General features: G+C 34.1%; 1 protein-coding gene across 5 annotated transcripts in view; it reads right to left on the reverse strand.

Moving 5' to 3' along the window:
- PCDH7 (protocadherin 7) overlaps positions 1-17,254 on the reverse strand; it is a 393,242-nt gene that overhangs the window by 209,019 nt on the left and 166,969 nt on the right. For 3 of the 5 annotated variants that reach the window (XM_046656040.1, XM_046656039.1, XM_046656042.1), the window contains exon 2: positions 3,326-3,542. The exons of 1 other annotated variant lie outside the window; for it this stretch is intronic. In XM_046656040.1, coding sequence (XP_046511996.1) covers positions 3,326-3,542 — 217 coding nt within the window. The remainder of the gene's footprint in view (positions 1-3,325; positions 3,543-17,254) is intronic. One more of the 5 variants, XM_046656041.1, reaches the window with a different exon arrangement.

Genomic DNA, 17,254 nt, shown 5'->3' on the forward strand with positions numbered 1-17,254 from the left:
TGATCAGAAGCCGACCCAGATGGAGTAAGTGACCTACCCAATCCTAATGGCAAAATTGGGATTAGAGGTCACATTGGGTATTGACTATATTGAGTTGTTAAACACTGCCTATGGTCAACCCATACACAGCAAAGGCAAACTAGCCTTGCAAAGATGATACAGGGAGGACTTTGAGAAGAATAAGTAGAATAACTAGTTTAAAATATGAACTTCATATTTTAAAATATTTTATACCACTAAATATATTTTAATGAAATAATAAAAAACTAATTTCCCCAATCTTATCAAAGGATCAACATGAAATAATCATAATATCGACAATAATTAATTAAAGGCAAAGAAAAATATATAAGCGATCTTTTTCATGAATAAATGTATAATTCATGAGGGTTTCCTTAAAATATTTTTTAAATGGTATAATTTTCTCTATTATTTTCCAGAGATTCATGGATGCAAGTACCCAAGATTTGAAATTATCAAAATGGTGAGTCTCATTCCAATTATTAGATTCAGTTTTCAAGAAATTATGTTTATTCTTACAGTGTATTCTTTTTCTTAAGCTAATAAGAGAATAAATCTTCATTTGTTATTTGAAACTAATGTGGGTTGGGATACAGGGTAAAGTTTGTTCTAAAGAGAATTAACCCACAGGCCCTCAATAAAATTTTGTTAATTATGCTAATGTACAGAAGGTAGATAAAACTTTTGTAAAACATAAGTGCATTTCACTGCTAATATACTGTGTTTTAGTTATTTCCTTATTATAGCATCTGTGACAACTTATTTTTATCATTAGCTGTCCCAGCTTATACTCAGTTTGCATCATGACATTGGACTGTACTATGTTATTACACTGGAAATTATCTTCTAAACTTTACAATAATCCAAAAAATTAGTTATAACTGCATTATTTCACATAGGTTAAAGTACAAGGAAAACATTCTAGGTAATAATAATTAGGAACTAGGACAGCATTCAAAATGGTATTTTCATGGAAAATCCAATACAAATCCTGATTAAAACTTAACCAAGCAAAACACTGCAGATTACCTGGATTCCAATTAAATGTGACAAATGAATACCTGACAGGTTTCAATTCCAATTCTACTTATGTCAGAATGATCCATTAATACTGAAGATGAAATTACCAGGAAATTCAAGCAATACGATTGTACTTTATAGCTAGATAGTAGCCTGAAAACTTGGACCCAACAAATCTCTTACTCAAATGTCAAGTGCTACATTTGGCTCAACCAAAGTGAATCACGTCTCCTTCTGTCATTACCTATAGATCAGGGCTAACATGAATCACAGCCAACAGATGACAAATAGTTATATAAACTCTGAATTTCAACTGTCAGTCACATATAAAATCAGAAAAGATCAGTTATATTATGATGGTCCTTGCTGTTGACAGAACTGAAAACATGGTCATAAAAAATAACTAAAAACCTCTTTGGGAAATTTGTCTGCATAAACTTTCTAGTCCCTTAACATGCTCACCTGTAAAGTTTTCCATGGCATGTATGTTTCCTAAAAAGTCACTCATATATATTTGTTATATATAATTATGTTTATTATTCGTCATTTCTTATTTTAAAAGCATTGAATCCCCTTAAACTCAAAAAACATAAAATAACATTAAAATGTGATTATAATGCCAATAATACAAAGTCCTTTCTATTGATATAGCTGACATTGAAAAAATAAAGACTTAGTTGTACATTACGTTGTGTATAGTGAGACAACTGCTTTTAAAACACAAATTATATATAGTAATGCCCTTAAATTAAATTAATCCTGCCTTCCTAGGTATCTGTATACGTGTGTACAAAATATTATTATAGTGCTCTTAATTTAATTTTCACTTTTGTGCAAGGCATTTCAAACATATTTGTCTTAAATATATATTCATCAGCATTGCAATTAATATGAAAATTTTTATACTCACTTAAAAAATACTAAAAAAAGTTAATTCTTAAAAACTACATCAAACTGTCATCCACATAAGCACACAGCACCATACACACAGATAAGCATGCCTTTATTGCCATAAGGCAAAATGCCATTTAAACCCTGGATAATTAATCAAGAGGGATATCAGTCATCAGACCCTGATATCATACCTTCTCACCCAGACAATAATGTGAAGAAATAATTTTTAACATAATTTAGGTTAGCAATAATTTCATCTGGGGTCATTTATGATATATTACTCTTTAATGTTGGACTTAAATATTCATAGGTAAACTTCCAGAAAAAAAATCAGACTTTTTCCTGCATTAATATGCTCTATTTGCATATCATCTCTAAAGAAATTGGTATGTAACAAAAAGTTAAGAATGTCTTATTTCACTTGAGAATGGTGAAAGACACAAATCCGGTCAGGTTTTCACTAGAGATAAAATGTGTGTGGTTTTTTCTACCTACATTCCTCTATGTATAAGCAAATCTCCTTTTATATTTGAAATAATAATAAAATTAGGCAAAACTTTAGTATTCCATTGTTTGACACAAACCTAGTCCTCAGGCATTTACTATAACCTGAAAGCCAAAAAATAAATCACCTAATTGTCTTTGGGAATATAAACAAATGTGAAAAGTTTTGCAAGTATTACTTGCAATCTAACTTTATAACTTAAAGGAAAGTATATATAAGCCCAATTGTTGTGGTAATTATGAGAATCATATCACAACAGGATAAGAAGATAGAGTACGATAATTTGCTTTCTGCCCATTCCCTTGCACAAAAATGAGAAAAACTTTCTATGGAAATGAGAGAGGAGTTCTAATAGTATTTACAATATATTTTGGAGAATGAGATAATACAGTTCTCCTTCATTGACTCCATATCACTTGAAAGGAGAGGTTTGAAAATGTGTTTCTAAATACCCAGGAAAAGAAAGAGTCGAGCAGGGTGTTTATGGTTATTTTCTTTCACTAAGACTGGACAATCGCAATTGAAGAAATAGTTGCATGACAAAAATGAATAGAAGAAAACAATAACACAAGACCTTTCTCAGTCACTATTGTTTAAGTATTATGCACTAATTTAGTTTTTTTCATCACAGGTGCTACTCTGATTTAGTTGTAAAGGTTTTATTTCTGACAGGCTGTTTTAAAATGATTGTGCAAGTTTGGTGAATTTTATCTATGTAGTTATGTTCCTTTATTTGGCATTTCTGTACTTTAGCAAATATTTATTATTTCGAATAAAGTAGTTTAGTGTCAGCTATTTTATTCTGGTTTTAGACTGACCTTCGCGCGTCTACTTATTACAGCTCACTAGCGTGATTGTGTGTGTGAATGTTGTGTTTGCCCCTACCATTTTCCATATGCTCTGCCTCACCAACACTGCCATCCGGCGTGGTCCTTTCATAGTTGTCCTCTGGGAGTGGAAGGGCACCCAGTCTTGGCCCTGATGAACTCTTACTGCTTGGTGTTTCTGACTCCTCCAGCCCGCTGTCATAGCAACTCTGCAGTGACCCCTGATGTGGGTCCTGAGGCTGACTCACAACAGAAAACGTCACTCTACGAAATGGCTGTAAAAGAAAAGATTCTGAATGTCACTAAGATATAAGATTGTAAATGATCTTATTAAAAAATACATAAATTACATACATTAAGGTCTACTGACGACTAATTCAATACAAAATGGTTAGATATGTTGAAATCTATTTGGTTAACTCTGAATTATATGAGACAATGCCTAGAACTTAGATTTTAGTATGGAAAAACTGAAAATTCCCTTTCTGAAACAGAGATAAGAAAACACCAATTTCAGTAAAACACACATTTAAATCTGATATGTTAGTTCCATACAGTCAACCTTTTTCTATTCTGTAGTTTTCACTTCAAATACATTTTTCACAAATAAACTCCCCATAAAAACAAGGGTCAGTGATTTTGGAAAGCAGTATTTATTGAACTAATCCATTGTAAGAAGACTTCATTTCTAAATACTTTGATATCATGGGTTAAAATTGAGTATTTTGGCAGTTAGTTTAAAGGTACAGCTACTAAACAGGAATTTAGATGCAGTGCTAGGAAATGGTAATATATTTCTTACTTCATTCGTATTAAAAATATTACCTACTGATCTTGAAATTGTAAGGGGAGTATTGAAATCATAGATGAAAGTTTACTTAACCAGGGAATAAAAAATAAACTAAAAAGTTTAATTCTGTGTGCTTACTATGACTGTATGTAGTTTGTTCAAAAAAAGAAACATCATGTACAGTTTTGAGTTTATTTTTAAAAAGACTGCAAGTCTATCTCATAATTTACCATGCTACTGACATTGGCTAGACCAAATTCTTACTATGTATGAAATTTCCAGATTATCATAACCTCAAAATAAAACAAAAATACTTTAGACTCATTGAGGGAAAAACCTAATGCCATGCATTGACAGTGCTATGTACACGATATTTGGAAAAAACAATATAAAAAGATTCTGTAATATCTGTCTGAGATTATTCTTGGCAATAGTTGTATCCATTAAGCTTTTGCATGATTTGAAGGTGGCATAAGTGTAAGGATTTTTAAGCCTGTAACTCAGAGAGGTTCTTTCTAATATAGAATATAAACCTAACGTTGCCACAATAGTGAGAAAGATAAAGAACCTTTTTTGCTCTTTTATAACCTGAATACCAATGGTACAAATCACTAGTTATAACTGGGACCAGTGGAATTTTTAAAATGATAAGAATTATCTACACATGGTAAGTGATTAATGGCATTGCTAAGAAGAGTTATGACATTTTCCCCAAATTTATAAGTTGGCTTTGCTAAAAACTGCACACGCTTCCACAAATCCTCCCTTTCTTTTGTTGTAGATAGAAGATTGGCCAGGAATGTTGCCTATTGACCCAGTACTCTCATTTTTGATGCACTTATTTGGAGCACAGTCTTTACAAAAATCTTCTTTTTCATTCTAGTTCAAAATCAAACTTTAGAATTGCTGAATCTTACTGCAAAGGGTGAACATCTAAAGCACATTGTCTTCTTTATAATGTTTTGCTGAATAAGAACTGCAGTATTTAAAAACAATTACAAAATATTTCTAGTAAAAATAGAATACACATCATGGGCCAAAATTCACCGTCAATAAATTTTCTAGAAACATTATCCTTATTTCACCAATAATTCTCATAATTCTTTATGGTAGTATGATTGTGATATTTTACCTTATATCTAAATAAACATAGAAATCAATTTGTGTTTACCACGCTTTATCTTATGTGTGCATATTGTCTTTTAAATTATTTTTCCATTTGTCACTCCCAGTTGACTGCAAACTATCTGTGATTTGTTTTATGTCTTTGTCTCACCTTGGAAATGAGACCACTGACAATCTCCTAAAACCACGTCGTTCTGCACACAGAAGTTACTCAGCAAATACTACTGAACAATGATATTTTATGACAATGTTGAATTTAGGAAAGAACACCAAAGGTTATGCAGACATTTTATCACATCAACACACAGCAATGAGTTTAAAAAAAAAAATACCAAAAGAGAAAGGAGGGTCAAATGCTATTCTTAATTCCATTTTAATGACTCTCAAATCTTTTAGAATCAGTCTTCACTAACACAAGAAAATGTTCAAAATGAATACAGAAATACATAATTTACATAAGGAAATATATAATAAAGAAATACATAAATTGACATAGGAAAATAAGTAAAAAATTATGAGAAATGATGCTCCATTTTAATATAAAAAGAGAAAAGATTGCGACACTGGGTGAAGGTGGTTCTCTCAGGATCTGTGCTTAAATGCTGGTTCACCAGAAGCAATGACAGGACAGCAGACATCCAGGTGATAGGGTATGTTTGCAATGAAAAATGTCAAAAATAAAATAATGATTTTCTGTAATGTTCTAGATAATAACTGCAATGAATCTGTGAACCTTGTTTTCTTGATTTGCTACCCTATTTGGACTGTGGATATTTTAATCTCCGTAAATTATTTTAGGTTATATGTTAAATGTAACAATGGAAGAAAAAATGTTGTAATTTGAACATGCTAAGATCAATATACATACTAACAAATACTTAGATTCATGAATACTTCCTTTTTGTATAAAAAGCTTTTTCATTTAAAATAATATCTCTAGGATTGAAAAAAGTCATTCACACACAAAAAATAAAGAGCATCCCACAGTGGATCACAAAATACCCCATCTATCATTTTTACCTGCTTTTAAAATTATTCCATTAGAATTCTCCAATACACTATCAGTATCATACTATTCTCTATTAAACTCTATTTTGATAATTTTGAATAAATAAGATTCTTGTGGTATATTATTTAAGTTATCAATGTGAATCAAATTTTTACAGAATCCTAAATTCTGAAGGAGAACCTATTGACGCAAGAGTTAAGCTTCAATTCCAATAATAAATTAGACATGTACATTTAGGTAGATAGACAGATAGATGATAGCTAGCTAGCTAGATAGATGGAGATTGACAGACAGACAGATAGGCAGAAAGACAAGTATTTACACGCCATCCTCCATCATCAGTTTGGGCCTAATGAGAAGATAGGTTTTATAGCAGAAGTATGGCACAGAATTCATATTATTTATATATTCCAGAAATATCGACTAAACCATATGTGCAAAGCAGTGTGTTGACTGTGTGACAGACAGAATGAGTTTGCATTATATATGTAACTGTTGTTTTGTTAATTATTGATACTCTGAAGTAGAGTTGTTTTAAGCGGTGGTTCTTAAACCTAGATGTGCCTTAAAATGATCCAGAGAACATATGAAAAAAACATAATGCCAAGACCTGGCCTCAGTCTAAATCCGATGAATCAGTGTTCATGGTAGGACTGGATATCAGCAGTTTGTAAGATTTCTCCACAGTGAGGAAGGAGAAACCCTACAATTGAACGACGTACGGAAAGAAGTCAAGAAGACCAAATCACACCAGGAAGCCAGCTGGGCCACTTAGTGTCCACAGAGCTCCCCTGGAGAGTCAGTAGAACCACGGTTCCACCTTGAGATGCAAAAGTATGAACATGAAGACATCTAGGGACCTGAGGTGTCTAAGCTCTGTATTTTTCTGTCTAGGGTGATAAATGATTTGCATCCTACAGAGGCAAACTGGTCTTTCTAAAATAGGAAAAAGCAGAAAAGCTTGATGAAGAGTGTCAGCCTTCCAGCTCTTTGAAACTGTGAAGATATGCTCAAAAATTGAATAAGTAATGCAAGAAAGAGGTCTCCAAGAAAATCATTCCAAAAATTGTGAGTGGGATAAGTGTGAGAATTATAAACAGGAGGGAGCATAAATCAAAGATTTTATTTAGACAAATGAATGATCTAATTAAGGGGTGAAGTTGAAAACATGATCTGATAATTCCTTGCAAAAGAGAAGTTAGAAGAAATGTTGAAGGCAGAGGAATTTGCTAAGAAAGAGTGAACTATGGAGACACAGGAATGAGAATGGGCAGCGAGGCCATTCTAAAGCAGCCTATGTGGCTGATTGGATTTGGTCATTAACTCATTATACCTACATTTGTTTTGGACACATTATGTTTAGAATTGCAAGGATGTTCCAACAATGATTCTACACATTTAAGAAAATAAAAATCTTACAGGTATATGAAAACAGGCAAATATAATATAATTGAGTTGCCAATAAAATAGAGGTACAAAAAAGATGCAGTGAAATCTGCTTGGGAACTTAGGGAAGGCATTGCAAGGGAGAGATTTGTGAGTTGAGACCTCCTCGTGTAGTTTGATAGCTAATATATGTTTGAGAGCAGGTTATAGATTCCATATCTGAGGCCAGCAGCAAAGAATAAAATAGAGAGCAGGTAGGAAAACCAGGTCGCTTTTGAAACTCAGAAGCCAGAAAGCTGATCCTTTCTGGAAAGAAAGAAATCAAATATGATCAAAGGCATTAGAGACATGGAGAAGAATGTTGACTATCAAATGTCCATCGGATTCATCCATTAGAAAGTCATTGTGGCTATAAAATCTCTAAACTCTAGGGCACAATTCTAGGAGATCAGACCAAAGGAAGTAAAAGATCGAGACATAAACATAGGGAGTAAGTGGAGATAGGCTACTGTCTTTTAAAATATGACATAACAAGAAGTAGGATTGCAGTTAAAAGGAAAAGCTTTGCGTAAAGAGTTTTGTTTATTTATTTATCTGTATTTTTTTGTCTTTGTTATTGAAAAAATTATACCTGAAGGTAAATATTTGCAGAAACAAGCAAAAAGGGGAGCATTGCTAACATCAGGTAGTTGGGGAATGAAAGAAATCAGGGAAGTAAACTTAGTAGAATTAAGAAAGAAATGAAATTAAAAATAAAATTACAAAAACAAAGTAAACAGTAAAACATGCTGAGGAATTGCATGTATGGTTTATGTGTGTGTTTTAATGAGAAAAAATGGTATATTAGGAAATAACAGAAAGAGAAATAGATTCTATTACAAGCAACCATATAGGTTCCCTATTGACCTTAGATGAGTTAGCTGACCCTTGGTTCTGGTGCCTTAGGCTCAGGGTCTGTAAAGCATAGATAATGATACCTACCCCTTACTAACTTCAATTCTCTGAGAAATAATGAGATAGTTTATAAAAAAAAAGCCTTAAGCTCCCTCAAAGACATATACTATAAAAGGTATGACACCTCAGGCCACAGTTATATAACTAGAGCTCTCACCCAGGTTTTTGTTTTTTGGGTTTTTTTTAGAAATATAGAGTTGTCTCAGTAATTCACAAGGTTTCTAAATAGAATTTTTAAAACTCATGAAATCTCAAATCTTTCTCTCATTACTACACCAAGTTTTTATTGTTCTAAATGCAAAATTACTTGTAAAACATATATGTACACATAATAATACACATCTTCCAAAAACTATTTGAATCTAATCATTTATTAAGCATGAGTATTTCTATATTCAATTATTTTAGAATGGCATCTATCAACTATTTGTTGTCTCCTTTATGACATACTGGAGTCTTTCACTTCAAGACACACCCTGCTATAGGGACTACCCAGACATTTGAGAGGTTGTTACAAATATATTCAAAAGTAACTCCAGATAATATGCAAACCCTGTGCTGTTGGATGTACCTTCATCATTGTCCTAGGCCCCAGCGGATGGAAATGTGTTAGCGTTGCCTTGCTTTAAACTACTATAGTCTGGAAGCCAGTATTTTCCACTCTTTACAGAATTTTATTCACTTTATTTTTTGGAAATCTAAAGGTCACATGGGAAGCGGGTAAAGATCTTAATGGAGAGGTCCTCTACCTTGTGATTTTGCTCTCATCCTGTGGGGGCCCTGAGGATGGCTGTGTCTTCCCATCTTCCCCTCCTCACTGGAAATTCTGATGGGCCCAAGGTGAGGGACATGTGATTGCAGGGATCATTTATAAAATTACTCTTGTAAACGTGAAAAGACAAACATAACAAACAAGGATTTATTAAGTTGAGTGCTGCGGGGTATAAAATGTAACATAGTCAATAAACGCATTTGCTCATTAATATTTTTGATTTTTTTTCTGTAAAATGTGAACAGAAGCTAAATTGGTATATTGGTAAACTGGGATCAAGAGAAAGATAGCCTGCCTAGAGGAGGAGAGTTGGAACATGTCTGGATTGCAGAACCAGGGCTTGTGTTCTCATGACCTTATTGTGAGGGGTAAGGCCTTTATCAAGGGAAAAGGTGGTGAGCATTTAATTCATTATTCTTTTTTGTAAGATTGCATCTCCATGATTGATAATGTAAGTTACCAAACAGTAAACCTAAAACTAGACAGTCCAATGGGTTTTGAGGTCACATAAGAAATTATCACAATCTCTACTTTACTTCAAATACAGACAGACAGCCAGATTTCATTCTGCTCTTATTCAAAGGGTTCAAGGAAAGTTAAATCCATACGCTTCAAATTCATTAGAGGACTAGAACAATTTTCTAAGAAGTGTTTTTTTTAATATCTAGAAAGGTGACGTCAAATTGTACCAGAAGTATGATAATTGCCTCATTTTTTATTTTAACTTGCAGATTCGTTAAAAAATTTTTTTTAATTTTAGAGAACCATGTAACAATCCTCCTTTTTTAAAAGCACAGATATAATAACATGTACTACTTATAATCTGCAACTTTGAGAAAATTAATTTTGAAGTTAACATTAATACGCTATCCTCTTTTCAGAATACAATCATGCCAAATAAGTATAACATTTCCAGATGCCGCCAATTAAAAAAAAAAATCTTTGTCCCAAAGTTCATTTATAGTTTCTAAGACAAGCAATAGAGACCAGATGAATATTCACAAATATATGAATAATGATAAAACCTGTATTTTTATCCATTCTTAATTGTTAGATTGATGAAAAGGTCCCATAATCAGACATACTTAAAAATATTTGCCTTCCATCTACGTTAGCAAAATCTTCTAAGTTACAACCTGCACAATAAAAATGGGTTCTTTTCTTTGACAGGGCAGTGGCCAATTTCAGAAAAGAGGAAAGAAAGGAATTGAACTTTAGGGATATCCTGTTACACACAATACTTACAGTGAAAAGGAAACGTAGCCTCCGAGTAGGAGAGCAGAACTTTCCCCTTGGAGTCCATTTCTTATAACCTAGTGACACCACCTTTATGGGGATTTTATCTGCAGGAGGATAGGAGCCTAAGGATGCCACTGGAAAGAACTTCAGGTTCAGTCTCTTTCCCTCTTGAATACTGCTCTGTCTCACAGACAACTTTATTGGGAACTTTAAATGTGGGATTTCCCTTTTAGCTTCAATAGTTTCTCCATAAATCGTCTCCTTATCTGCTACTCACATACAGCTGTCTCAGTCATATCAATTATTTCTAAATGGGCTGAAAGGGCTTTTTTATTTTTTCCAATTCACTCAGTCATGTCCATCAAGCAGACTTCTAATGACTCTCTGTCAGTCATAAAGCACTGAAACAGTCATGGAGCAGAACATTGCAGTATTATAAGGAGTGTGCATTTTATTTTTAAAGAGGAGCTATCCAAGACTGTGAGAGCTTTCCTTGCAAATGCACAGAGCTTGATGAACCTGCAGACGTTTTCACCCAGTGTCAGCGGCTGTTGAACAAACATGTTTAGGATTCCATAGTGCATTAGTCGGAATATATCCGGCAGAACAACTTCAAACACACTTTAATCAGGTCTTTAAACTTTATAGGGGCATCTTCCTTTGCTAACATCTCAAGATTCTTCCATACTTTAAACTGCCTTTCTTTCTTCTAAGTCAGTAGCAGATGAAAGGATGTTAAAAAGAAACATGTGGAGGCATTTGAATTAATTAACTAAAACATTCACTTGGAAGGAGAAGTTAAATAACTGTATTTACTTCTTTTGACTTGCATGCAATTACATATTTGACATTATTGTTTATATTTGTACTAGAGAAACTAAGAATACAGGTGATACTTTGTAGTTCTTAGTCCAGTAGGCCACAAACTACTAAATATCACAAAAGAATAAAGATGACAGTTCTAAAATAGTAGCTACTATGTGCCAGGAAAGTGCTATTCACTTTACTTGTGTTGTTACTTCTCCTCATGCCATCCCTACATGGGTCATATTAATATCCTGACTTTGCAAATGAGAAATAAAATGACTTTAATATTCAAACTAATGCAAGAACTACTCCAGCCTAAAAATACAAGCTGATCCACTATTTTTTTCCCTAATGAAGGAATGTCAGCTAAAGCCTAAAACTCTCTGTAAGTGTAGGCAAACATTTTTTCTGAAAACTTCTAAAAAAGATATTATGCTCTAAAACACCACTCGCGGGTCCTCTATACTGTGGACACAATTGTCCCATCTATTTTTTGCCCTGTTTACTGGCTTCTCTTAAACCCAGCCTAGAATTTGGCCAACTTTTTCTGTAAAGTAAATATTTGAAGCTTTGTAAGTCTTAGGTCTCTGCCACAACTACTCAACCCCGCCCTTGTACTGCAGAAACAGCCACTGAAGATACGCAAGTGAATGAGTGTGGCCATGGCCCCATAAACTTTATTTATGGAAATGGAAATTTGAATTTCATATAATTATCCCACCCTGTGAAAAGTCATTTAAAAAAAATTTTTAACCACATAAAAATGTAAAAAATAAATGTAAAAAATACAACTTTTCTGTTGTATTAACATTTTTAAATGCTTTCGTGGACTTTTCAATTTGTGCACGAAGTCCTCATAAACAGTGTTTACCCATTATACCTCTGTTTCAGCGACAGTGCCTTAAAAATAGTTTATATTCAATTGTCATCTATTAGCATGTTCTGATATTTCTTCTTTGGGAAGAACTAAACTAGGGAATCGAGACTTAGAGTCAAGTACTGCCTCTCATATTGAGAGTGAAATCTGGGGAAAAGATGAATCTTTCAGCTTTAGCATCTTCAACTTTAAAATAAAGGAATTACAGCAGATGATACTTAATATCCTTTCCAGTTCCTTAATTCTCTGAAATTGCAAGATAGGCTTGTTGGATCAGTGAATAAATGGTTGAAGTCAATGATTTCAAAGTAGACTTTGCTCACCCATTAAGAAATTCCTCACTACACGCATGGCCTTAAACATATTAATGCATCTTGGAATGCATTTACTCATCAAAGATCATGCATAAAAATATGCATTAAATCAAACATTTTAGTCAATTACCTTAACGAAAAGCTACAAAGATGCTTTGGTTCCCTCTGGCTTAACATCTTTGTGAAAAAGTAAAGACATTCTCTTGAAGATCAGCTCCTCCATGGAATATGCTTGTCTAAATCTTCCTTATCCTCTGAAACCACCCCGTCTGTGACGCCTTCTTTGACTTAACCACATAAAAATGTTAATTGAGTTTCTACTATGTGCTAAAGGCTATGAGAGCTCATTCATTTCTCAAATGTATGATTTGAATGACAGAAGTTAGCAAGGTTGGTATGAAACAGAATGGTGAAGGCATGCTGGGCCACAATTGGATTTCACCTCCCAATTCATTTGAGAGTCTACATAGCTCCTTGTAAATCTTTATGTTTACACACACACAGAGACGGGGAGGCAGAGGGAGTCCTTGTTAGAAAAACAGAATATTGACAGGCAACTAATGAGAAAAATACTATCTTCACAATGACATTCAATCCAACAAAGACTTATTAAGCATTTGCTTTGTGCCTACCACTGTGCCAAAAAATCTACATGCTGCAAATTCAGGCATCAAGCTTGGCTGGGCAAGTGTAGATTAGTCAGACTAAAGCACTCCCAGAATACTAGCAACGGTTTCTTTTTCTTTTCCTTTTGGCATTGTGATAATCATCAAAAGCTCAGTTCGCATGCTGCTCAGTTGCTTTGCATGACTACTCTGTACACCCATGGAGTTCCAGAAACAGCTGAATGAAGTCGATGAACCTGTGTCTTAAACTCCACAGTTGGAGCTATTCTGCAGCAGTTCAAGGGAGCAGCGCTGAAGAACCAAGTGGAACTCCAGTAGGATTCCTCAGGCTTCCAACTACTGAAACACTAGAAATGAATAAATAAACAACAACAAGGACAAAAAATGACCTTTAAAAAGCCGCCTCCGAAAATACATAGGAGCTTAGAAGCACAGATAGGAGCCCGTCTCACAAATACCCAAATTGATTCTCCCATACTGAAATGAATGAAAATGAAACATGCATTTTAGGATCCACTCGAACAGATGCTCCAGATTTTTTTCTCTTTTTTCCTTTTCTATCTTAGACATTTCATCTGAACTGCACCTGGTGAAATCTGTTTAAGAAACTACATATGTTTAAAAACACTGGGTTTTCATATTCCGTGGAATGGAGGTTTGTGTCCTTAAATAGCTTTCCCTGGTCTGGATGGATTAGAATGTCTGACAAGAATCAACACAGACAAATGGAGTGAGGCTCTGAGGTGTGACTTGAGCATTTAATTATTAAACTGAGTTGAAATCTAATTCTTGAGCCAGAATCTTTTGCTACACAGATGAATATTGTGCTACTCAGAAGAACGGGTTCTGCTGCCATCCCCACCACTCACTTGTTTTATCTTATCTGCACTTTGTTAAAAAGAAAAGCTAGCGGCTGGTCCCATGGCTGAGTGGTTAATTTCACGTGCTCTGCTTCAGCAGCCCAGGGTTTTGCAGGTTGGGATCCTGGGCGCGGACATGGCACCGCTCATCAAGCCATGTTGAGGCAGCGTCCCACAAAGCACAGCCAGAGGCACTCACAACTAGAATGTATTACTATGTACTGGTGGGCTTTGGGGAGAAGAAGAAGAAAATAAAAGATTGGCAATAGATATTAGCGCACATGCCAATCTTTAACCAAAAAAAAAAAAAAAAGAAAAGCTACTAGCTACCAGTGTCCCTAAGAAAAAAGCGCATTTGGTGTCTAGCATATGCTAATTTTCATTCCTTAGTACAAGTCAAATGACTCCAGAAAAATCAATGAAATGGGTGTAGTAGGCAAGAAAATAGACTCAGATGATGTCCACATCCTGAACCTGTGACTAGGTGACCTCATATGCAAAGAGGAATTTAAAATCACAGGTAGAATTAAATTTACTAATCAGTTGGCCTTAAAATAGGGAGATTATATTGGATTATCCGGGTGGGCCCAATGTAATCACAAGGGTTCTTAAAAGTAGAAAGGGGAGGCAGAAAAGGAAGTTAGAGTGATGCAATGTGAGAAGAACTGTACTCGCCTTTGCTAGCTTTGAAGAGAGAAGAAGGGGCCACATGCTAAGGAATGCAGGTGACCTCCAGAAGCTATTAAAGGCAAAGAAGGGAGAAGATTTTCCTCCAGTGCCTCCAGAATAAAAGCTACCTTACCAACACCTTGATTTTAGCCTAGAGAGACTCACTTTGGATTTCTGACTTCAAAAATCGTAAGGTAACAAATTCGCATAAGTTTTACACCATTAAATTCTTGGTTATTTGTTATAGCGGCAATAGGAAATTTATACAGCAGGCCATGGAGCCCAAGGATGGTGGGGAGAAAAGAGAAGTAAAGTGGATGGGCTTAGGCTTCACATTTATGAAAGAGGTTAGAGTCACCATTCAAATTTAAATTGGTGTTGCATTCCTGGATCAGCCCACTTGTAGGGCACTGAGAACCAGCAGGTAATTCTAATATTTATACTTATTTTATAAAAGACTCAAATATACTGTGTTGCATATTTTATGTTGAAAGTGTTTAGGAAGTGTAAAAATGTTAAAATAATCTTTATAACCTGATTTTCACATTTATTATTCTTTTAATACAGTGAAAACACCAATAACCAACAAAACAAAATAAAAAAATGAAGTGGACTAGGTCTCCGTTCATTTATCCATGTGGGGAACGCCACTTCAAATTTATATACACTTATATAAATTTATATATAATCATTCCTCTCTTATCAGATAATTAATATCATATTTGGTGAAACCCATGGACTTTCAAATCAGGAAACTAGAATTTCTTTTCCTGGCACTGACTATAAGTTGAACAACCTCAGGCCACGGACTTAATTCTTCTTAACCAGGATTAATCTTTTGTAAATATGAATGATAATTTCTCCATTTTAAAGATGCAATGAAGATCCAATTTGATCTTATAAGGGTAACACATTTTAATTGCAGAGAATTCTATAAATTATCATGCTGAATTGAGCCCAAAATTGAATCTATAGGCCAAAGATTTAGGGAGCTGATACAAGCACTAAAAATAGGCCATGAACTTGGAAGAAATAAATTTTTCCCACCACGCTAGCATGAAAAAAACTCTAATAATGAATGTCTTGATTTTCAAGAACAGCCTAATCTACACTGGAGAGAGTTAATAAATCCTAATGGATGTCTAACTGGAGTTACCATATTTGAAAATATGGCCCCTTGTCTGCTACCTTCTTTCTTATTTCCTTTTTGTTTTATACTTGTGTGTTAAAGAAATTTTTTAGGAGGATGAATTCTTTGAATAAAACCTGGAGCTTTCCAGAGGAAAGCAAAAAAATAAATTCACCAAACAAATAATAAGTAAGGATGTTGGCATTTCATGATTCTTTACGGAAATTAGGATATTCACCACTCGACCCTAACATGAGGACTCAAAAGTAATTCTTATTTAGTAGAGCAGATAGTCAGAAACATTCACTGGAGTTTAATTTTCAGCCATAATTTGAGAATGTAACCTAAATTGTCCAATATTTGCCAAATATTATTTCAATATTAAATGCCACAAGAGCAACTTATTTCATTTACCACCTTCTTGGGAAAAATGGTTGATTTCTTAAACTTACAGAAAAAGGACATTTTTAAGCATGAGAGAAAAACAAGTGTGCCCATGAGACAATAATCTCATAGGACAATCATATTTTATTACTACTACTACTGCTTGGCTTTCTAAGCCTGTTTACATTTCATATTTAGAAGATACTTGGGAAGCCACATCTAAAATAAAATATTTTTATTCCTTTCTTTTTAACTTTTGACTTTTTCAAGTCTCTAACCTTCTTTTTTTCCCCATACAAGTTTATATACACTGCCATGTTGTTCACATTACTTCACTAATATCTTAATTTTGACTTTAAAAACACTAAAATGATAACACTGTGGGCACCCATAGTTTTTGAAATTCATTATAGCCTACTGAAATGTTCGACTCACAGGGCTTCTGCCCCTTGGATCTCATTACATGCATTCCATGTATTAAGAAATAACACTAATAATAAACCATGTAATTAAGTTAGCTCTTTTGTTTTTGGGAAATAAGATAGTCTTGGCATATCTTTGTTTTTTAATGTTTAACTTCAGTTTTTTAATGACAACTGCTTATATCGGAAGACCGTAAATTAAATAAAGATGGTAAATATTATCTTCACCCAGTTTGACAGAGAACTTTGATGTAAAACAGAGATACATACTTCCATACTGTGAAAGTGATCAAGAGACTTCCACATGGCAACAACTGATCAATAAAAAGAGAAACCTTTCTAGGGGATAATCAATAGTTGGTAGCAGACATTTCTCAGAACATATTGAAAGAAAGCAAAGCCTCTTTAACGATATAGCTGATAAAGTGTCTGTACTTAAAATGCAAGTGATAGTCCCTAACACTCATTGATTGCTTACTATGTGTCCATTCAAAGCTTATTTAATTGTCACAATAACACTATGGGGTAAATGAGGAAACCAATACTCATGGAGGTACTGTGCCCACAGTCACAAAGCTGTCAAGTGATCCCCAGGTCGTTCTTACAAAGCAATTGGCCTTGATT

Source organism: Equus quagga, chromosome 3, assembly GCF_021613505.1.
Source record: "Equus quagga isolate Etosha38 chromosome 3, UCLA_HA_Equagga_1.0, whole genome shotgun sequence".
Classification (NCBI taxonomy): Eukaryota; Metazoa; Chordata; class Mammalia; order Perissodactyla; family Equidae; genus Equus; species Equus quagga.